The 21,993-nt window shown below is 51.4% G+C and overlaps 5 protein-coding genes across 5 annotated transcripts; 2 read left to right on the top strand and 3 right to left on the bottom strand.

The window, feature by feature from the left end:
• Positions 1 to 168: 168 nt before the first annotated feature.
• BO95DRAFT_438554 (ATP-dependent Clp protease ATP-binding subunit) lies at positions 169 to 3,404 on the bottom strand. The gene has a single exon (XM_025585543.1). The coding sequence runs from the start codon at positions 3,228 to 3,230 to the stop codon at positions 444 to 446; it is 2,787 nt and encodes a 928-aa protein (XP_025446735.1). The 5' UTR covers positions 3,231 to 3,404; the 3' UTR covers positions 169 to 443.
• A 2,312-nt stretch (positions 3,405 to 5,716) lies between these two features.
• On the top strand, positions 5,717 to 7,560 carry BO95DRAFT_352741 (uncharacterized protein; the record flags this gene model as incomplete). Its single annotated transcript, XM_025582147.1, has 4 exons — positions 5,717 to 5,779; positions 5,858 to 6,040; positions 6,484 to 7,203; positions 7,417 to 7,560. The coding sequence occupies 4 exons, from the start codon at positions 5,717 to 5,719 to the stop codon at positions 7,558 to 7,560; spliced, it is 1,110 nt and encodes a 369-aa protein (XP_025446734.1).
• A 912-nt stretch (positions 7,561 to 8,472) lies between these two features.
• Positions 8,473 to 9,629, bottom strand: BO95DRAFT_459254 (autophagy-related protein 27; the record flags this gene model as incomplete). The annotated part of the gene is made up of 3 exons (XM_025588636.1): positions 8,473 to 8,668; positions 8,766 to 9,261; positions 9,353 to 9,629. 3 exons carry the CDS (start codon positions 9,627 to 9,629, stop codon positions 8,473 to 8,475), a joined length of 969 nt encoding a protein of 322 aa, XP_025446733.1.
• A 1,011-nt stretch (positions 9,630 to 10,640) lies between these two features.
• BO95DRAFT_427683 (tubulin-binding prefolding complex subunit GIM3) lies at positions 10,641 to 11,384 on the top strand (the record flags this gene model as incomplete). The annotated part of the gene is made up of 4 exons (XM_025584810.1): positions 10,641 to 10,658; positions 10,758 to 10,886; positions 10,999 to 11,102; positions 11,192 to 11,384. 4 exons carry the CDS (start codon positions 10,641 to 10,643, stop codon positions 11,382 to 11,384), a joined length of 444 nt encoding a protein of 147 aa, XP_025446732.1.
• Positions 11,385 to 11,607: 223 nt separating this feature from the next.
• On the bottom strand, positions 11,608 to 14,913 carry BO95DRAFT_438549 (transcription factor domain-containing protein). The gene is made up of 4 exons (XM_025585542.1): positions 14,284 to 14,913; positions 14,132 to 14,229; positions 13,309 to 14,082; positions 11,608 to 13,249 (listed from the first exon to the last, which is right to left on the bottom strand). The coding sequence occupies exons 1-4, from the start codon at positions 14,785 to 14,787 to the stop codon at positions 12,088 to 12,090; spliced, it is 2,538 nt and encodes an 845-aa protein (XP_025446731.1). The 5' UTR covers positions 14,788 to 14,913; the 3' UTR covers positions 11,608 to 12,087.
• Positions 14,914 to 21,993: the final 7,080 nt, after the last annotated feature.

Here is a 21,993-nt window from a genome sequence, read left to right as displayed (position 1 = left end):
ATATCTAAACTTGAGCAGGTAGTGTCTATTCAGATATCTATGATGTAAAGCAGAAATTAGCGCATAGTATGACTGGTTGTACGGTCTAGTGTTACGGTACTCAATGGGAGGGATATTATCTATAAAAAGGGGAAGATAAAGAGAAGAGAGAAAAATCTTTTTAATCTCCTAAATTGAATTCACAGCTATCTAATCAAGCGTATTAAACCCTGATTTGTACAATCATGATAGTTAAAGTATGTACTCGAACATGCTTATTTAAGACAAGCCAGCCTGTACAAGACATTAAAGAAACTGTCCCGAGCAACAGAAAAGGTAAGAAAAAAAAGAAAAAAAATCATATCTCATGATATCATGAAAAGAGAAAGCCAGAAATATATCAATGAGAATCAGAACACTTCGTCACTTTTTCATCGCTGCGCCTTTCATCAACTGCAAGCTTCTTACTCATACAGATCCATGTCGCCACTGCCATCTTCCATCTCAGCTAATGCATCCTCATCACTGTCAACCATGTCCTGATCTCCGTCATTGTCGGTCCCATGGTTGGGGAGGACGTCGATGCGACCTTCGCGCATAACCACGCGAGCTACTTCACCGTCGCGAATGCTGCCGCGGAGGATGAGAACAGCGAGGCGGTTGAGGACCTCGCGCTCAATGATACGGCCCAAGGGACGAGCTCCATAAGCAGGCGAGTAGCCGGAATCGCCGAGATAGTCCTTGACTTCTTCAGTGCATTCAATAATCACGTTGCGCATGTTGTCAGTAAGGCGCTTCTGGACCTCGCTGAGACGGAGGTCAACGATCTTGCGGATCTCGCGTCTGGTGAGACGGTTGAAGATGACGATGCTTGAGATACGGTTGAGGAATTCGGGCAAGAAGTAGTCGCGGAGGGCACCCATGACCAGCTCGCGCGTGGCGGGTTCGATGCGGCCGTCCTTGGCGGCGGGGCGAGCGAGGAACTCGGCTCCAAGGTTGGAGGTCATCACCACAATGCAGTTCTTCGCGTCGACAATTCTGCCCTGTCCGTCGGTGATACGGCCGTCATCCATGAGCTGCAGGAGGACAGTCAGAACCTCCTTGGCAGCCTTCTCGACTTCATCAAACAATAGAATGGAGAAAGGCCGGCGACGGAGGCTTTCGGTAAGCTGACCGCCAGCGTCGTGGCCGACATAGCCGGGGGGCGCTCCAATCATGCGGCTCAGGGAGTGCCGTTCTTGGTATTCGGACATGTCGAACCGGATCATGGCCTTGGGATCATCGAATAGGAATTCCGCCAAGGCCTTAGTGAGAAGCGTCTTACCCGTTCCCGAAGGACCACAGAAGAGGAAGCTGGGCGGCGAGTTAGGGTTGCTCAGTCCCGATCGTTGCAGGCGGATAGCGTTGGAGACCGATTGCACGGCCTCCTTCTGACCGACGACCACCTTGCCAAGATGCTTCTCCATGTTCAACAACTTGTCCTTTTCGGTGGTCTTGAGACGAGTGACGGGGATACCGGTCCAGCGGGCCACGATTTCGTTGATTTGGTCGGGGCCGACGGCATCTGCCAGCAGAGCCTCGCCCGCATCGCCCTGGCGAGAGCGTCGCTCCTCGTCGGCCTTAGCGCGGTCGATTTCCAGTCGTTCGATGAGTTGCTTGGTCTCGGGAATGGCATAGTACTCCAAATCAGCGGCGGTCTGGGTGTCACCGGAGCGCTCGGCCTCGTCACGCTTGACCTTAAGGGAGTCAAGCTTCATCTTAGCTTCTTGGATAGCCTTGCTGCGCTGCTTCTCGCTTTCGTACTTTTCCCGCAAGGGACGGAGCTCTTCTGCGACATTAGCAGCCTCCTGCTTGGCCACTTCCAGGCGAGCCTTGGAGGCATCGTCTTTCTCGCGCTCGAGAGCGTGGATCTCAATCTGTAGCTGACGGAGTCTTCTTTCAAGATTATCGAGGGCTTCGGGCTCGGATTCACGGGTGACCCGAACAGCAGCAGCAGCCTCGTCGATCAGATCGACAGCCGAATCGGGAAGACGACGAGCTGTGAGATAACGAGCGGCAAGTTCGGCTGCAGAAACAATGGCGCCATCAAGAATGTTGACACCGTGGTGCACTTCGTACTTCTCCTTCAAGCCACGCAAAATCGAGATGGTTTCGGAAACCGTGGGCTCCTTGACCAGGACCTGCTGGAACCGACGTTCGAAGGCCTGGTCCTTCTCAATGTACTTTCGGTATTCGCCCAATGTGGTAGCACCGATACAGTGCAGCTGACCACGAGCCAGCATGGGCTTGAGCAAGTTGGCAGCGTCCATGCCACCTTCACCACTGGAGCCTGCGCCCATGAGGAGATGGATCTCGTCGACGAACAAGACGATAGTGTCCTTGGATTCTTCGATTTCCTTCAAAACGCCCTTCATGCGCTCCTCGAACTCACCACGGTACTTACTGCCGGCAACGAGAGAACCGACATCAAGGGAGAGCAGGCGGCACTGGGCCAAGTTGGCAGGAACATCGGCATTGACGATCCGACGCGCCAAGCCCTCCACGATGGTGGTCTTACCAACACCAGGCTCACCGATGAGCACCGGGTTGTTTTTCGTGCGCCGACTGAGGATGCGGATGACACGTCTGATTTCTTCCTCTCGGCCAATAACGGGATCGATCTTTCCTTCTCGAGCCAGCGAGGTCATATCGATGGTGAATTTCTTCAGGTTCTCATTTTCGCTCTCTGCGTCTGCGGTCTTGGAGTCGACTCGCTTCGTGCCACGGATCTGTTGTACGGCACTGTCGATCAACTTGACATTCGGGATGTTGGCGTCTGCTAGAGCGCGCTGAACTTGTGAGTCTTGAGCGCAGGCGGTGATGAGGTGGTCAATGGCGACATAGCTATCCTTCTGGGTCTTGGACAAGTCGCTAGCAGAACGGAGGACTTTCGCCAGTGCGGGCGAGACGCTGACGGACTCTGGAGGTGGGTCTTGGCTGGGCAGGCGCACGAGAAGCTTCATAAGGGAGCGTTCGAGAAGTTGGGGATCGCCATGGGCGCGTTCGATGACTTGACGGAAGAGAGGGGCGGAGGCAGTGTCGTGGGATGGATGGGCGGTAGCTTGTTGGTCTTTGGACTCATCTGGAGAGGGGTTCAGGAGGGAGACTGCAAGATGAATGGGAAGAATCTGTGAGTGTGAATATTGTTCAGCCAGGCTGCTGGAGTCCAGCAGGGCCTTGTTGGCTTTGTCTGTAAACTGAGCACCGTTCATGGTGTGAAAGTGGGGTTGTGATGTGCGGGAAAGGAGGTATCAGGCAGTAGTGATAGTAGGTGAGAGTATACAGAGGTAAAAGGTGTGAGGTATAACGAGGAGGAATGTCTCGTTAGGATGAAATTAGCGATAGGCAGGTATTAGTGGTAGTATTCTCTGAATTTGGATGTGTCAGATGAGAGTGAAAGACACGATGGAGAGTCGGCACGGAAGGTGAAGATATAGAAGCTGGTCAGGCATCGCCGGCTTCCCGCCATGACGACACGGGCCCGCTTCCACCGCCTTCCAGAAACACCGCGGCTTTGCTCGCTCTTGCTGGATGTCACGTGCAGGCTCTGGAAGGTCCTGGATTCCCAGCCTGTCCCATCAGGCCATCAGGCCATCGGGACATCAGGACATCAGGTGATCTGGACCCTGATTTAGTGATGGCAATGACAAAGACCAACGGAGTCATCTTCCCTCTCCGGATACTTCTCCTTGTCTCTATTTCTGTTCTCTCAGGTTCGAAATCTGATAGGACCTATTCTCGACTTGTCTGTTGCTTTCCTCCACTGCACTCACTCAAGTCTCAACCCCACCAGCATCATGAGCTGTCTGTCGCACGAGACAGTACTAGTAACGCCCCCCACGTTGGAGAGCCATCGGCCCGTCATCGTGATTGGCATGTCTTGTTGGTCTGGCCGGGATTAAACTACATTAGAGTTACTAAGTCAAGCCAGACACATCATTGACTACCAGCTTCAAAGAATGCTATGCGTACTTTCGGACTAACCTATGCGTACTTCCGAGGTTAGTCCGAAAGTACAGGACATGTACGATGAAAAGAGGAAAAAAAAATATTCTCGGAGTCTCTGCGAGCGAAGACAGCTAGCCAGGCAGCCCATCAGCAGCAACAGCAACAGAGTCTGCATTGTTATTCCCAAGGTTGCGCAAGATTATCCACCTCTTTCATTCTTGTGTGGAGTTTCACGACAAAAATCCCCCTACTCCGTACTCCGTACTCTACAAGATATTGGGATTGAGTCTGAGCAATTGTGAAAAGAGCGAAAAGAAAAAAGAAAGTACCCACAGGCACAGACACTTCTCGCGGGGCATTGAGACCCTCCCCTAATTGTCCAACTTTTCCTTGTCTCGACTCTCTTCTCTTTGGCTCTTTCTTGAGACTGAAACCCCCCCCCCCCACCATCCCCCCGCTTCTGCTATGGAGAAGACAGCCATGGAAAGGACCGTTTCCAGGCCTTAGCCCGTGACGTCAAAGAGTGGGCATCTCCGCCTCTCCTCCTCCCTGTGCCCACTGGACCGCCACAGGCATTGGCCGCTGGGGACGATGCCCAACAGGGAATGACCAACCGTGCGCCAGGAACGGGGAACCTCCGCGATCGGGCGGGCTGGGCATGATCCATGACCACGGGCACCGCGCCTTCGTGGCTCAACCCAGTCTTCAAGCGAGCGCCGCCAGGCGAATCGAATCCAGGGCAGATAAGCCGTAAAGTTTCAATACAGATTTGGGGGAGGGGGGAGGGGGGAGGAAGTCATTTCTCTTGGAATGCATGCGGGATTATTATTGACTTTATGCCTTGCATTATTCATGATCGCTATCACCACGAATTCCTCCCCTCGACGTGTCTTCGGGATTAACCGAACAGCACTCACTTGAACTGCCAGGCAAATTTCAACCGCTAAAAATGCGTTGAGCTGTCCTCCTAGAAATACGCCAAGGGGGACTGGATGAAGAGAGACACACACTACTCGCTGAACTAAATGGTTCGGTCTTTGTTGAGATGGAATGATGGAGCAACTAGATGTACCCAAGTCTTACTAACCTACTAATTAAAATAGCACACAGGAAACAAAGTGGATTAGAATAGGCTCGTAGTACGAGTCCGCCGCCGGCCAGCTCTATCGGGGTACGATCCACGGGTCAATCTGCCCGGTTTCACTCGAATCCCTCTTGTTCCTCGTTCGCTGGTGGGAAACCTCCAGTAAATTTTCGTAAGCCTAAACAGCAGTAGTACCTGTTGCTCTCGCCTCTTGAATGGCTTGATTGAGTTAAAATATTGGAGTCGGATAATAAAAATTGTTGTTGACTGACACATCCATAGCCAGTATAAAGCCCGCGAGCCCTCATTTTGCCTTCCCCTCCTCCTCCCTTCTTTCCTCTATCTTTCAGTCAACTTGCAGCCTGGAAGAAATCCTCCCAACTAGGTGTGCCTGCAAGACTGCTTGAATAGGTTCGTCCAAGCATACACTACAACATTCCACCCACCTCGAAATCCAGTAAACCGGACGAGAAAAAGGGTGCTACGTCCAATAATCCCCGAGTACCTACGCCAGTGGTGAAACTCCCTGGTCGATAGATCTTGTACTTGAAACTTGCAGTGAGGAAATCTGAAAAACCGATTTCCCAGCGATCGAACAGATCAGCAGTCCAAAAAGGATTATCGTGTCATTATTCGACCATCGACCGGAGAAAATACTCCGTCACGATGTTGCAGAAGCCCATCTTTGTGGCTACTCACCCCCGCGCGTGTTCCACGGCCTTTGAGCGAGTATGTTGTTCCCTGCAACTTCTCCCACCCCATCTCATCTCCTGGGTTGTAACATCTCGTTAATCTTGGTTGCATTAGGTCTTCATGACTCAGCGGGATACCATCCAGTGTGTCCACGAGCCGTTTGGTGATGCCTTCTACTATGGACCGGAGCGGTTGTCGACCAGATTCGCCGACGATGAACAGGCCCGTCTGGACAGCGGATTCAGCCAGTCGACGTTCAAGACCGTCCTGGATCGCATCGAGCGCGAATCATCTGAGGTCCGACCCTTTTTCTTGCCTGTTTTGTTTTCTTCACCACTTCTCTTTCCGTTGTCCCTAGCACTGTGTTCCCTCCCCTTCGGCCATCGTAGTTTGAGATCGTCGACGAATCCATTCGGATGAGGGTCCGGTCTGCCAAATTAGAGAAATCCGGGGAAAACGCAGGAGCAAGATTCTGCTTGCCGTCGTGATGCATCTACAAGCATGATTCTTCCGTGCCTGCATGTGGATCACCTGCGAGTGTCTTGTTTCGTTTCCCCTACACGCTCAGGGAGATAAACCACAGGAACAACCGGATGGACTGGCGAGCATGCATCAGCCTACTAAGCCTGTTCTTTCTGCCCTAATGTCTTCTCCCTCCCCCAGCCTACCACCATGTGTCCCAACACATCCACACATTCACAGTCCCACAAACCTGGCAAGATACTTACCCCAAAAAACAGGGCAAACGCGTCTTCATCAAGGACATAATCCACTACCTCCTTCCGCCGCACGGCCAACCCGCCAGCATCGCGCCATCCCTGCACAGGATCAAGCGCGGCGTAGGTACAGAGCAGCCGGAGGAGTCGAAGGCAACGCCGTACCCGTACGCGACGGAGGCGGAACCCGGCAACCCGACCGTGATGCCGCGGGCGCTCCTGTCGCAGTTCCACTTTGCCTTCCTCATCCGCGACCCGCATTATAGTGTACCCTCGTACTACCGCTGCACGATCCCGCCGCTGGATGCGGTGACCGGGTTCCAGAACTACGACCCTGCCGAGGCCGGGTACGACGAGCTCCGCCGGACGTTCGACTATCTGCGGAACACGCGTCTGGTCGGCCCGCGGGTCGCCACGTACGAGCATGACGAGACGGAGCAGGACTCCTCGTCGGTCGCCTCCTCGCGTCCGTCGTCCTCGGCTTCCTCCGCCAGCATGACCGGACGGAGCAGCGGTGGCAGGGAGGAAGAGGTGGAGATTTGCGTCGTCGACGCGGACGATATGCTCGACAACCCGGCCCCGATGATTGAGGCCTTCTGCCGTAGCGTGGGCCTTAAGTACGATCCCTCAATGCTGTGCTGGGATACGGAGGCCGATCACGCGTGCGCGCGGGCCGCGTTCGAGAAGTGGAGGGGATTCCATAACGATGCTATCGAGTCGACAGGCTTGGTGGGGAGGAAACATGTTAGTATTCTCCCTTTTATTCTGTTCATTGCCTCTCTCCTACGTCACGTCACAAAATAAAGAAAGAAAGAAAGAGATCCAGAGAGCTGGAGGAAGACAAGTCACCAGAACACGCACCACCTACCTCTCTCTCCTCTCTCTTTCCTCTCACATACACCCAAACCCATTCAGCTGGTGAAACTGGACTCCTCAAAACTAACACCACAAACTCAGCCCCGAGCCCAGAAGACCGAGGCCCAATTCGACGCCGAATGGCAGGAGAAATACGGGCCCGAAGGCGCTGCCCTCATCCGCAAGACCGTGGATGCCAACATGGCGGATTATCTGTATTTGAAGAACTTCGCCATGAAGGTTTAGGAAAGAGTCTCCCGAACCTACCTCAATTCATGATGTTAGGTGAAGACGAGGGTTTTGGAGGGGAGTACAGTTTGCATTAACGAAACGAGAAGAAAGAAAAGAAAACCAGCGGTGTGGAAAATGCAAGAGCAAACCAGGTGAACGGGGAATAAGAGGGGGCGGCGGATCAGATTATTAGTATCAATCTGTCCCCTTCAGAATCCCTTGTTTCAATTGTGTGATCATTTCCCGCCTTGATTGATGAACTTTGACGATATCTTAGCTTTGATGACGCGATTTCGATGTGCATACGATCTGCATAAGTATGCATACCATACTATGTCATGTTTGTATGTCGATGGATGATGATCTTGTGCTTGTGTTTGATTTGTTTGTGTTGTTTGTTCTTTGTGATCAAATGCAATTTGTCAGTCATGATCACGAAAGGGTCTGGGAAATTGTTACCATCACTTTGAGGATTTCGAAGCTTGACTATCTCTTTTGTGGAGGATTCTGAGAAGGGAAATTGATAACCATTCATTCTTCTGGTAGTCAGTAGTGATGATTGTGAGTTATGAGCTATCCGTATGGTAGTAGCTGGTGCCTTGAAAGTCTGCAATCAACAGCCTCCCTGTGCCCCTTCTGCTCGCCAGCTACCACTTGTTTTCTAGGAGTATCCAAGGAGCATATACATCGATCATTATGATCAATTGTCTCGTGTATCAGAGCAATGAAAACTAGCCATTTGTATCATATTCAAAAGTTTCCAATTCACCATAACTACCACTCCACCACACAAGGGCAATCCCTGCCTAAGTATGGAAGTATACCTGGAATCCGTCCGTATGCCGGCTCCTCAACTATAACATACGCTTTCTTGCACCCCACCTCCCAGCTTCCTTTAATACAACACGTACCGAAATAGACAACCTTCTAAACCGCACTGTAGCCGCCTCGCGACCCCGACCCTTGCAACGTGTTGACCACCCGACGGACCCAATCCTGGAAGATGTAGGGGACATCGCGCAGCGTGTCCCCGTGCGGGAGAAGATCCCACCCACGGGCACCGTAGCGGTTATAATTGAGCCAGGAACCGAAGATCAAGTAGGCAGCGATACACAGGAAGAGACTGTATTATCCGGGGATTAGTTGATTAGCGTTTCACCTCTCCACGACAGGGTATTAAAGGCACAAGTAGAGAAGGGGACGGAAACGGGAAGACATACAGAATAATCAGCCAGGTGAAGAATCCCCAATGACTCGAGGAGTCCCCCTTGTTATCATCTCGGTACTTGTCACACGCGTACCGTGTCGCCCAGTCCAGCCGCAGCACGTAAGTGTCGTCATCGACGGGACCGAAGCTCTTGAATTGAAGACTGCTGGTACTATTTCTGTTGCCGCTGCCCTCTTCCTCGCGAGCGCGCAACGCAGCCTCACTACCGACCGGCTCGTTCGTGGTCCGGAGACCTTCCAACCCCGACCGGTCGGGGTCGCAATTGAACTCGATCACGGCTTTGGCGGCGTGCTTCTTGCCAGTCGTGTCCTCATAGCTGCCGCCGGCAAATTTGATCAGGAGACCTTCACGGGATGAGTCGGATTCCTTTAAGCGAGTGACCTCGGTGTCTTTGCTGCCGGATCCGAGGTGGTCGTAGCCCGCGATGGGAAAGCCCTGGTCTATTTCGACGCTGCTGTTCGCGTGGCGTCGGTATTCGAAGCCGCAGACTATATATGATCGAGAGGTTAGTGCATGGGAAGATGCGACGCAAGAGAAGAGGATAGATTCGCGGGCAAGTTGGCAAGGGGAGAAGCGCACTGTTCTTGGACGTTCCACACTTCAGGTGCTCTCGATTGGCAGCCTTCCCCAGGATACTGCAGATGTTGAGCACATATGTCGTGTTGACTGTCGCGGATTCCTCGGGCTTCTCGACCACGTTGTAGAGGGTGTGTACGCCGCCGAGAGGGCTGAGGTCATATTTGATTTTATCGACGATTATGTCTTTGCAGTTGAAATTGCCCAAGGCAGAGACCAGACTGGGGAGGAGCAGGGCGGAGGAGAGAAGGGTAGAGGATAGGTTGGACGGTATTCGCATTGTGGATGTTGGTTGATTGTGGTGCTGACAGGGCCGCGTTTGGCTGAAGAGGGTGATTGCGTTGGTCACCGGAGCTCAGCTCGACAGTTTCGCAAGTAGAAAACGTGAAAAATTTCAGATAGCAGCGACGAAGTTAATAAAGTAGTATTCCTCGTGGGGAGTCAAATGAGGTGGTGAACTGGAGAAGCCGTGTTCACAGAATGAACAGGCGAGAAGGCAGGCTGGGAAATTGATTCGATCAGTTGTCGGCGATGATGCGGTGGCCGGAGCTCTTCGTTTCTCCGAGGCGAGGGCGGGCCGAGAGGGAAGTCGACTAAGTCAGCATGCAGAACGTCCACAATGCAATCCTTGCAATGAGGCAGAGAGAGAGGAAGAGAGAGCTTCGAAGGATTAAACAATAGCGAGGGAGGAAGGAGACAGTGTGAGAGAGAAGGCAACTCGCGTGCTTGAGGAAGGCTTGTATTGGCACTGCGCCTGGCGAGCAGCTGACGGCAATGATGTCACCCGACCAGGTGCCGCATGTGCAGAATGTGAAAAGGAGACTGGAGGTTCATCCAGCAGAGATACGAGGGAGTTGAGAAGAAATGTGCTTAGAACAATTCAGATGCACCAAAGAGTCACCTTAGCATTCAGTGAGGATGAAGTATAGAAGGTTAGCAAGTTAGCAAGCATACAAGGAAGGAACCGAGAGCTTGGCCACTAGCAACAAAGCACAGGAGCATCAAGGAGAATACTAGATAGATAGACAAAGAGACCTAATAGACTACCTTACTATCAATAGCATTCAGTGGTACTTCTTACAGGTCTATAGAACACAGGTTATTTGACACTTCACCTTACTCTGTCCGCCCGTATTGTAGTTAGGTTATCCTTAAGTCACTCTGTGCACGGGCCACATCAGCCCAAAGAAGAAACCTCCCCAGCATCAAATCCCCATCCCAATATTAATCAATCAATCAATCAATCAAACATCCTCTCCACCCCTCGAAATTCGCACCCGTCTATTCCAAAATGATTCAAACTCGTATGGTAAGCACCCTTCTTCTCATTTTGATAGATCTATTAAAGTCATTCCCCCATCTAATTCACCAACCAAAAAAAAAAAAAACTAATTCCCCCCCCCACCAGCTCTCAAAAGAAGATGAAGCCCGCGGCGAGGACAACGAAGTCCGCCGCGAGGACCAAGAAAAAATCAACCGCTTCAGTCGCCTCCACCAACGGGAAATTGTGTTGGAAGAGCAATTGAAACTGAAGCAGGTAAGCTCGGCAGCCCTTTAGTTGTCTTTCAGACTTGCGTTCTCCTCCTACCTCTCTCTATCCCAAAATTCACCCCGCCAACGTCGTCACTACGTAACCTCCACCTGAATAGTTAGCAGTACAAACTGATATGAGAAATCAAAAACAGAAAGACAAAGAAGATCTCGAAGAAATCTCCACCGAGCTCGAACTCGCAGATGAAGATGATCTCGTTCCGTAAGTGGTTACCCTCCTCCCCCCTTCCCCCTCATCCTTCATCTCCAATTTCTAATCCCCATTATGATCCGCTGACATCCCAACTGCAGCTACAAGATCGGTGACTCCTTCTTCCACCTTCCCCTGGAAGAAGCCCAGTCCCTCCTCGCCACCTCCACCGAGCAAATCGACGCCGAGGTGAGCAAGCTGGAGGAGAAACTGGGCGACCTGCGCGAGGAGCTGCAGCAACTCAAGGTCGCCCTGTATGCGCGCTTCGGCCGGAGTATCAACTTAGAAACCTAGGTTTCCCTGCCTTCTCAGGCCTAGTCCTTGTACCTTACCCACCTTTGGTTCGCTTGTCATCCTACTTTTTGCTTTTCTTGCTTTGCTTTCTTTAATGAAGACTATTTTTCGGATGCGGGGAGAAATATCACGTTGCTAGTACTATAGATGGTGGGGGGCGTGGGGTATGGTAGCGAAGATGGTATTGTTGTTGTGATTCAAGAGATTGGACAATGAACGGAGTTGACTTAGGACATGTCTCATCAAGTTTGAATTCAAGAACAGTGTAGGGATAGTGTCATCTATAAAAAAAAACTCAATCGCCTATGCGTGTACACATACTCTGTACAAAAGGGGTTCTGTCCAACCAACAAGAGGGATATCTACGCGAACAATATACTAAATATTATAGTAGTGAATCATGGAGAAAGGAAAGAAAAGGAGAAAGAAAAGCTGTTTCGTGATCCATAACTTCATCTCACATGCTTTAATAAAGAGACGTGAAAAGAGCTCCCACGGGCAAGATATTATGACATGGCGTTGGTACAGCAAAATCCCGTTCGCTCGATTGCTCGGATGGGATATGTCTGCCTCAGGCATGATAGTTCGGCTGTGGTGCGACCGAAACGAGCTCATTCTGAGAGACTGGACCTGACCTGGTAAAAGAGCCAGATGTCAACGAACCCCACCGAGTGCCGTGCACAGCCATTTTATGCGTTACCACTTAAATGATACTGGCGATCGTCATGCGCGAATGAGATGAGCTTGACTGGGGTGTGGTTGCATCAGAGCTGGTGGCTGCTGCGTCAAGTCCTAGGTAAGACGATTCCGCTGGCTTAAGATGATGATGATGATGGTGTTGTTCTTGTTGGTGTTGGTGTTGTTGCTGTAATTCTTTTTGTTGTTGTTGTTGTTGTTGTTGTTGTTGCTGCTGCTGTCTCTCACTCAAATACCGTACGCTCTGCTCAACCCAAGCCCAACCTTCCCAATTCTCCGTGATCTCCATCTCGGGACGCGGATATGCGGTGGGACTGTTGAGTTGGGGGGACATCGTTTCGAGTTGAGAACCTGTTGCGCTTCCTTGCCATACCCAGCTGCTTTCAATCGTTCCTTGCATGTCTCCAGAAACATACGCAATCAGCTCTTCGTCAAGTTCAGATATAATGGTCTCGCTGCGTTGAAGTAGCGCCTTCAAGAAAAATGCCAAGTATTGTCCGCAGGCAGCATTCACCGCGCGTGAGTCCCCAATCGCCGCACTGGCTTGTACGCAGACTAATGCAGCGGCATATTCCTGGCGAAAAAGAAGCAGCAGCACGCAACGCCAGAGATGTACACATAGCATAGCGCCAGCTGATGAGGCGAGTAGTGGTCGCCAATCCTCGCCGCTGCTTGTCGGGTGTCCATGACGCGGGCTGGCGGGCGGAGGTCGCATACAGCGCGAAAGAAGACGAGCAGTATCCTGGGCGGTCGACACACAAAAGTCCAGCGCCGACGTTCGGGCCTCGCGATTGCAGCATGGGGACATATTGTGTCGATGAAGAAGGAGTCGCGCGTTCTGCAGATAGATTATGGGTGCAAGAGAACGGGGGTCAAGGTATTGCTCGGACCGCGGCAGATACTGCGAGGGAAATGTAGCCAAGCAGGCATTGAAGTGTCGCTCGAAAGTTTCCAAAGTGGCCGGACTGATGGTTGGGCTCTTCAGGGTTCGAGATAGCTGTCCGATCGAGCGGACGACATGGATGCTTGCAAGAAGGGAACTTGTTTGCGGGCTCTCCGGCACACCACCGCCTTCTGAGATATACTGTTCATCAACGGGACATGGCAGGTCGACATCGCAGTCCTGATCATTGATCAGTACTGGTTTACCCATCTCTAAAGCAAGAAGCCTGGGAATGAATTAGTCTCGGACCTTCGGCGACGAGTCCTACGATAGGGTGATTCTTACCGGTCCCAGGTGTACATCCCCCACCATACTCGTTTGCGCATCTCGCCCTCTAGAGGTGACCAGGGCCCGGATTCCAAGTGCAACCCGATCTCCTGGGCCACTCTCACAGCAGACCCAATCCACACCCAGCTGGCCGACCGGGAATTCGCTTCGTAAAGGAAGATACTGGCCAGCAGCGCCGCTCGGGCCTGGTCTAGAGTGAAGTTATCCTGCCATACATCGATGACACCGCAACAGATCTTCACAAACTCCTTGCCTTCCTGTTCCCGGTTTCTTTCTAGGGTGTGTAGAGACCCGCATGCAAAGACACCGAATAGGACTGCCGCCCATTCCCGAGGGATACCCAGTAACGAGCCTGCTTGGTAGACCTCCTCGTACTCCGCCACAAAAGTAGGCCAGTGAATGACGGGAAGAATAGAGTGGATGCAAGAATAATATTGCCCCAGCAAGCGATTCGCCACATCTTTTGGTGGAAGTGGTGGGGGATCCGTCGTTAGCAGGGATTTAGGTCCCCGCTGTCGATAAGGTGGAGGAACCTTTAGAATTCCTCGACCGTACTTGCGCAGGTTGATCCGTGCCTGGGTCAGATCATGCACGAAGGGCGCCTTGGGTCGGCGCGGGGGACGGGACCCGATATCCGGAAGCTTCAGCTGCGGTTGGCCCGTTGCATCAATGTCGAGATCCATCAGATTGTCCGACCTTAGCATCCCCGATCGTAGTTGGTGGAGTTGCTGCCTGGTTGACAGCAGTTGCTTTTCGAGGTCTTGAACTTGTCTACCAGGCAGTTAGCATGTGTGGTCACGGAGGGAACGGTAACACAAACTTAATAGACGACATGCGTCTGTTGGTTTCCTTGGTGAATTGGCACCGCACCTTGCGGTTGGTGCATTCTGTGCAACTGGACGACTCGGAGGCGTCACACTGGGCGGAAGGTCAATGCGAGGCCAAAGTAACAGGGCTGCGGCGTAACCATACCTTGACCTTGCGCTCCCGACAGGCATCGCAACTGGGATCCTTCCTCCGCTGCCGATACGCCCTCTTCTGTTGCAGAGGCTGCTGCGATTGCTGATGATGCGGATGCGGTCCAGCCGCCACACCACCCACCGGCTGTAGCATTCCCGGTCCCGGGCCGGAGAGCGTTGGCGCATCCGCGAGGATAGATGCGCCCTCCGCGGGTGAGCCGCTGGACTCATAGGAACGCGAGTAAGGCGGAAGAGAGGTTGCGGTGGTTGACGATTGAGGGGTTGGCATTTGCTGGGCCAAGGGTTGCAAAAGATGGGACATCCGCAGACCGCTGTCGGGTCGACTGGGCGGTGCGGAAAGCAGTGAAGCAGCACCAGCGGCGGGTGGTGGTTGTGGTGGGCCGCCGGGCGGTTGAAGAGGCGCTGGCGGCGAAGTCACCGCGTGCACGGGGGGAAGCTCATACGACCCTCCCGGCTGGTTCGGGCTAGTTGATGAACGAAAATAATACGCCTGCATGCCGACACCTGCAATGCAACCTCATAAGGCGAAGGTGATGAAGGTGGAAGCAGTTTGCGCGTGCGCGCCGGGATGGTAATCGAGTCCGTCCGCTGGTTAGAGAAAGAGAAGCAAAAGAGGATGAGGAAGAGGCGGATGATAATAATGATGATGATGCGAGGCCAGACAGCAAGGATTGATAGCAGACCCCCAACACTATTCTTTTTCTTTTTTTCTTCCCTTTCTTCCTTCTCCCTTCACAGATAGATAGATGCAAATCAGAAGGCAACTAGCGTAGATAGTGGGGAGGGGGAATAAAAAGCGACAAGGAACTTTGTCAATCAACCAGATCCCGAAAAGAGCGCAAATTCCCGAAATTCCCACCCAGGTTTTGCAGTAGGATAGAGTGGAAGAGGAAGGAGGGGGGGGAAGGTGGAAGGAGAGGGGCGGTTATCCGCAATGGCGACGAAGGTAAAATAAAATAGCTGTATCGATCGCACCAATGATGAATTTGGGTCAGAGATTCAATGTTCCAGAGAAAGAAATAAAGTTGGAGCGATGGTCAACCGTGGAGACATCTAGTCTAGACGCGGTAGTCTTGCGGTAGTTCCTGGTGCGGACAGATGGATGTGTTGGAGTGCAAGTGGGTGCTGGTGAAGCCATACAAGAATACTACCGAGGCTGAGAGGGGCTGCCAGAAGAAGAGCCGCTTAAGAAATGCCTTGCTGTGGGTTTCACCAAGGAAGGAATACTTCGTTGTACTGGTGGTGGTCGCGTTGCGAAGTTCGACTGGACCAGGTTGTCGTGCGCATAAACAAGCATTGATAAGAATGAAGGGGTTTCAGAGTGTTGTGGACACAATTCGTAGAGGAGGGGCTGGTGAAGAGGTGGCCACCTTAGAGAGGGGAAGACAAAATTGAGGGAAGGGAAAAGGCAAGAAGGGACGGAGAGAGAAAGGAAGAGAGAGTAGAAAGGGAAGAAGGCGACTTGCGGCAGAAAAGACGACGACGGGGCAAAAAGAAGAATGAAGAGGAGGAAAGGATATAGAGTGAATAATGAGTGGTGACGGGCTTCGGCAGTCATGGGCAGGAATGGACGATAAGCCCGTCGTCCGTCATACTACTACTAATTGACTACCTACCTACTTGCCTACTACCTAAGTTACTACCTACCTACCTACCAACCTACCTAGTTAGCGAGCTAGATAACAACTACTCGCTATAAGCACAATCTTCCTATTGTGGGGGGGGGGGGGGGGGGGTAAGCACAATCTTCCTATTGTGGGGGGGGGGGGGGGGGAAAGAAAGGAAGAAAGAAAAAAAAAGAGATCAAATAGATAACTCGATTCAAGAAGAAAAAAACCTGAGAAATTTCTCTGTGTCAGGGATTCTGATCTGGTATGGTTAAATATCTTATTAACAGATTCCTTTAATTTTCTCGAACCCTAGTTCGTCTCTATATTGACTCCGGCAATGATCAAGTGGAAACAAATCCCTTCTAAGATTTAGTAGCAGCGGGAGCGGCAGCGGCACCCAGCAGCACCAGCACCAGCACCAGCAACAACAACACTACAACACTACGACATTGCTCAACGGCGACAGCAGTTGTCAGTTTTGATTCCCAGCTCCAAGCAGCTCTTCAGCCCTCCGTCCCCTTTAACTAGGTACCTAGTCCATCATATGTGTTTGAAATAAGTTCAACTTTGGGGGGCACAGTCACCAGGCTTGGAATAGCTAGCCTGTCAGTGCGAGGAGAGGCTGAAATCGGCCAACCTATTGCCCCCTTCGTCGTTCTGTCTCTTGTCTCTCCTTCCCCCCCCCCCCCTCCCCCCCCCCCCCCCCACCCCTTCCCCCCCCCCCCCCCCCCTCTTCCCCCCTCTCTTCACACGACCCAACCATCCAGGGTCCTTCCAGGTTCAGGAAAGGTCTCCGAAAGTTTCTCGGCTGACCCCGGTTACAGAACAACAGGAAAAACATGGCTGAAACGACGCCATTCTATACTCAAATCAGATCGAAAGGAGAGGGGTGGGCAGGCTCGAGCCGGAGATTAGACCTGAGCTTACTGCAGAAAGTCTATCCGTCAAGGAATCTGTTGCCGACGCGGTAGCCTGATGGCTTCTAGCTCCTGTCGCTTGATTAAAGTGTGTTAATTTACCACTGCACCCATTGATTGCTGTTGCTTCGCTCGCACTCTCTCTTGCACATGCAAACATACACAAACACTACCGAACCGTCAACCAATGTAATTTATGTTAATATCGTGCTAACCGCAACACGAGCAGAAACAGTGGCCGGTCTGTTGCCTGGATCGATCGACTGTTTGCGATTGATGAATGAGAGAAGAGCATCGATCGGAATCCCTCTTCCTTTTATCTTGAAGATCATGCAAAGAATTGCCAGCCGCTTTGATGTAGAGATAGAGATGGTCTGGTGGATGGTTGTAGTCATGAGAAGTGGGCAGACGAGGGTCGGTACCAACTTCCGGGAGCGCAGAGGCTTGATGTTTTTTTTTCTTCCATTTTATGTTTAGTAGTTTTGGCTGAGGATCAGACCTCTAGCTAGCTGGAAAGCGACCCGAGATCGGCAAGTGGCAGTGTCGTCCTGACGACTTCAGGGCGACGGTTTGAGATCGCGACGTGGTCCTGGTCCCACCACGGAGCGGGATCAAAAAGAAGAATGGCGGGCCTTCCTTCCTGTGGGAGGGTCTCTCGGTCTCGGATAGGGGAGGACAAGAGAGAGAGAGAAAGAGAGGGAACGGAGCCAGACCCGGCCATGGGATGAACAATTTTCTGGGCTCAGCCGTGGACCATTGGCCATTGACCATTAACTGTCCAGCTTACATACGTCGTAGTAACGTTGATAGGTAGTTAACTTACTGTACGAATATACTTGTACATACAACCCGCAACACAAAGTACATACTGTACAGATCAAAGAATGTCATTTACGGTGCTCAAATCCGAGCCGTTTCTACAATACTGCTGACCTGCAGGATCATCGCGTTGGGGATTTAGGGTAAGCTCGCTCGTAACTAACAGCAGCAGCAGCAGGGAATAATGCCTCGGATCAATCCCGTAGCCGATGGTTTCAAATGATTAGCCTAAGTAATTAACTTACTAGTTAGCCCTCTGATTGATGATCGATGGACGAGAAGAGAGGGGCAGTGGAATTGGTCTCTCGATCCAGACTGCCCACTCTGTCGGTACAAATCTATAAAAGTATTCATATGCGTATGATCTTGCATTAATGTACTCAGTATGTCTTACCTTTGCTTCACGGAAATGGGACTCTGGAATAGAATCATCAAATCATGGATCCAAGAAACCGACTCCGGAATGATGACTGGCGGTTTGACGGGAACGTGGAAAGTCAAACTCGCTTTACCTTCAATGAGAAGGTCGATGGGGCAACGGTTTGATTGGATGTTGGGGAAGATCGTTGGTTGCTATTCTTATTCTCTTCACCGACATCCATCCAATACCGGGTGTCGCTTCCCCTGATGTTGAGGTTGAGACCCGATTGATCCCTTCAACAACTCCAATTAGAGTTGCAATCCATTACACCGAATGACACCGAAAGAGAGATACTTTTCTTTTCGACCTATGTGTCTATTTGAGACACTGAGGACAGATATAATGCCCCGCGTTGAAAATTAGGACTGTAATTTAGAGACGGAATTAGAAAGAGGGAAAAAGAGAGGGGGAGAGAGAAACGCACCTCGTCATCAACATATGCTGACGATCGACTCGGAATCACTGCTCCGGATCAAGCCCATTGGGCAGACCAGTAAACGGCACGAGGCAACAACCGTGGATCCACTGCGACCAAGCTTGTGCACATTAATCATTAATATTACCACTGGTACTGATACTATACAATACCAACTGCCCTGTTGAGATGCTGACGAAGATGTTTGGCAGTGGCATTGGTAATGATGCTGATGACGATGCTGCTGCTGATGATGATGGTTTTCTCGGGCGAAACACGGACGCCATTGCCAGGCCGAGTCACGGCAGCGAAAATTCTCCGGCTGCCCACCACCCAATGCCCACCGTCATTTGCGCTGAAATGATCGGTTAGCAAATTAAGGCCATTTGCTCACGCTGATTGGTATCGGCACATCGGTCGTTCCGTGCCCAATGCTCTTCGCAAGGTGGCAGTGCGTACTAGGTTCAATGTGTACACACACCACGCAGTCCCTAAAAGTGCTTAAACGCAGTAATCGACTGCGCATAGTAAGGTATGTACTACCTGTGCTATGGCCGTAGGATGGGTATCCTGTACTTGCCTCTGTACGAAGCAGTATACCATCCTTCACTACCTGATAGTTCAATCAACTTATTCCCTCTTTGAGCATTGAGAAAGAATCCAGGCCTCCTTCGCCCCTCATCACCTTGTGAGTGCTTTCCCTTGAGTCAGGTGTCAACGCCACAATCAATGCGTCCTGAACCAATTGATCCCTCGAGACAGCGCGCTTGGGTAACTCTGCCACGGGCCTAATAGTCAGCCACCCAAGCCCGCCTTCCCCAAATAAAGTCTCCTAGAGTCTCCTACGTAGGAGCCGACCCAGCAGTGTGCAGTAGTATCTTTTGGGTGGCATGGGCCCCCTTTTTGTTTTTTTTTTTTTTTTTTTTTTTTTTTTTTTTTTTTTTTTTTTTTTTTTTTCTTTTTTCTCCGTTTCTTTTTTTTCCGTCAATTACCTACTTTTGTCTCTCTTTTCTTCTCCTCTCAATGCAGCGCTCACCTTCTGGGCTTCGGCGACTGTCGATCAGCACCGCAGTACTCTGCCTCTCTCAAATAGGGTCCTTCCCTTTTCGCAGCTTGGCGCTGGGACACGGCTGCTGCGTGTGTCTTAAGCTCTTGGCCAACTGCCAATTTGTAGTCAAATTGTTCCTCGTCTCGATGTAACTGATGCCTAGCCCAGCTCTTGTTTCTCCTCTGAACAGAATGAATGGGGGCAGGGGGCAGGGGTGTAGGGGAAGGAGGAAAATAAGAGACTCTCCTAGTGGCCGGCTGGTAACTCTCCTGATATGACAGAAATCATCCTCAACCTTACGCTTTTGAAACTCAATACTGCTGAGTAGAATGTCACAGCTACCCTGCCCATTCAGGGTTCGGGTTCCAACTGACTAACCCCAAACGACTAACTTAGGTAGTTACTGCCTACCTAGATGTGTAAGGTAGTGTACAATTACTAGGTACAGGTATTAACCTACTACTGTAGGTTATTTCAGGTCACACACGGAGTACCGATCCGTCTGCTGCGGCGGCGGCGGCGTGCCTGCACCGTCCTGCGCAGCTGCAGCAACCGACTCCAGTCGTAAATTAAGTCCTTGACTTGCTCCGTATGTACACCTACCATCTCCTTACAAGTTCAGAACAATTGATGCTGAGACCATTTACCAAGGCTGCGGAAAATATCTCCTCAGCCTATCCTGCTTCAATGAAACTGCCGCGCCGACGGGCAACATCCGCCAGTCTTACGTATTAGTCGACAGCGTCGTCATGTCGCAGTCCGCACCCCAGTTCATTCGTCGCTCCCACCCCCGTCGCTGACAGTAGTGGCCCATCCATCCTGCATTGAAGTGGATGCGGGAGCACACCCTCCCAGAAAGATGCCGCACTGCCGCGGGTATCGGATTCGTTCCAAGAGCTCCGTGTTGGTTGCATGATTGCCTTGGGTTCCGAAAGCACTGGGTGGACTCTAGACCTCCGGAAGAGAGAGTGAGACTGGGCGGTGATGTGGTTGACCAGCCCGCTTTTCTCTTAAGTTACAGCACTACTACTCGGCTACTACTAAGTTTAATCGTTCTGTCCCTTTTCGAGAACAATGCGATCGAGTCGGTGACAACAAACAGGACCCAACCCACTCGCAACCCAGTCGGAGTATCTTAGTCACCTTTGACCAGTCCTCCAAGGTCAAGACCAGACTAGACTAGGGCAGGTTAGGCCCGAGAAGTGGTTCCCAGACTAGGAGTCACTAGTGACTGCATGTCTAAGGTACCATGTAACGTACCATGTCGGCCGGATGTTCTAGCCGAGATCTGAACAACGATATGGTTAGGACTAAGTAAACTCTGGTGGATGCAGACTCCGGCCAGTCACAAGTGGCAAAAGACTAAGCTTTTCATAGGAGAAACAGGCCAGAAATTGGTTCGATAGGAAACTATTGGAAGGCAGACAGGAAATAGCCGGATGGACGGAACGTCAAACAAGCTGCGTCGAGTTGCTAGCTACATATGCTATGTACGAGTATGTACGGAGTACTGTACAGTGAATAGCAGAAGCTCGTCTAAGCTGTTTCCCGGTCGGCCTACGGCTTGTTGCGAATTTTGGGACAACGGGACCTAAGTTTAAAAATGTACAGGACATTTGGTGCGTGCTACATAGAATTAGAACGCGGGCGGTGGTCGGATTTGGTTCCTGCTGTGGGCCCCTTCTCAGTCACTCTCACTCACACACTCACACACATCCTCTCTCTCTCTCTTTCTCTCTCATACTCATACATTGTTATAGGTATATTGTGACTGGTAACTTGATACTTCGACGGGCAAAAATACCTTTTGTAGTTAAGCTCTACACTACCGTTGTCGGAAGATATGAATTGGAAGCTGGTTGGGCCTCTCTCCAAGGAGCATTTTTATTTTATCTAATCCATTATTCAAGGGTCCCGCTTTATATGGCATGTCCCGTGACACTTCATCGGATGCACTCCAGTCTGAGAGTTGTTCAGCTATTGACGGGTACGATGGAAGAAGCCAGTAGTAACACTACAGCAATGTTAAAAAAAAAAAAGCAGGGTACTGTACGTACGAACTAGCACTACTACTTATTTACCTTACAAGCGGTGAGCGGGGGGACCATTGGCCCCCTCGCAGTCAGCAGTGTTTTGATGAGGTGCGGAAGTCTGTGCAGAGGGCGGCAGAACGGCTGAAGAGAGCAGGCGGTAAGGCTGTAAACCTTACAAAACCTCATTGCCAACACATGGAAGGGACACATGGGAGGGATATTCTCGGCAGAGCGGACAATTGAAGGGCTTTGGCTGGCCAGACCTTTTTTCACTTCCCTTCTCTCCCTCATCTACTTCTCCTTTGTCCCTCTCCTTACGTACATGAGTCAGTCAATCAATAGACCAACAACCAACGAGCCATGATGCACTCTCTCGTCCGGTCGTCTGGTGTGAATGCATCGAAATCAACAATTTGACCGGGGCTAGGCCACCTGGACG

This window comes from Aspergillus brunneoviolaceus, assembly GCF_003184695.1.
Source record: "Aspergillus brunneoviolaceus CBS 621.78 unplaced genomic scaffold BO95scaffold_5, whole genome shotgun sequence".
In the NCBI taxonomy this organism is placed as follows: Eukaryota; Fungi; Ascomycota; class Eurotiomycetes; order Eurotiales; family Aspergillaceae; genus Aspergillus; species Aspergillus brunneoviolaceus.
The sequence above is the reverse complement of the archived record's forward strand: the minus strand, read 5'-3'. Positions and strand labels throughout refer to the sequence as shown.

Excerpts from the sequence above, each read along its gene's own strand:
- BO95DRAFT_438554 (XM_025585543.1), bottom strand. The coding sequence starts at position 3,230 with ATGAACGGTGCTCAGTTTACAGACAAAGCCAACAAGGCCCTGCTGGAC.
- BO95DRAFT_438549 (XM_025585542.1), bottom strand. The coding sequence starts at position 14,787 with ATGCAGGCGTATTATTTTCGTTCATCAACTAGCCCGAACCAGCCGGGA. Across the intron at positions 14,230-14,283 it reads GTCGGGAGCGCAAGGTCAAG|TGTGACGCCTCCGAGTCGTC; the intron begins GTATGGTTACGC and ends CCTTCCGCCCAG. Across the intron at positions 14,083-14,131 it reads AGACGCATGTCGTCTATTAA|ACAAGTTCAAGACCTCGAAA; the intron begins GTTTGTGTTACC and ends ACTGCCTGGTAG.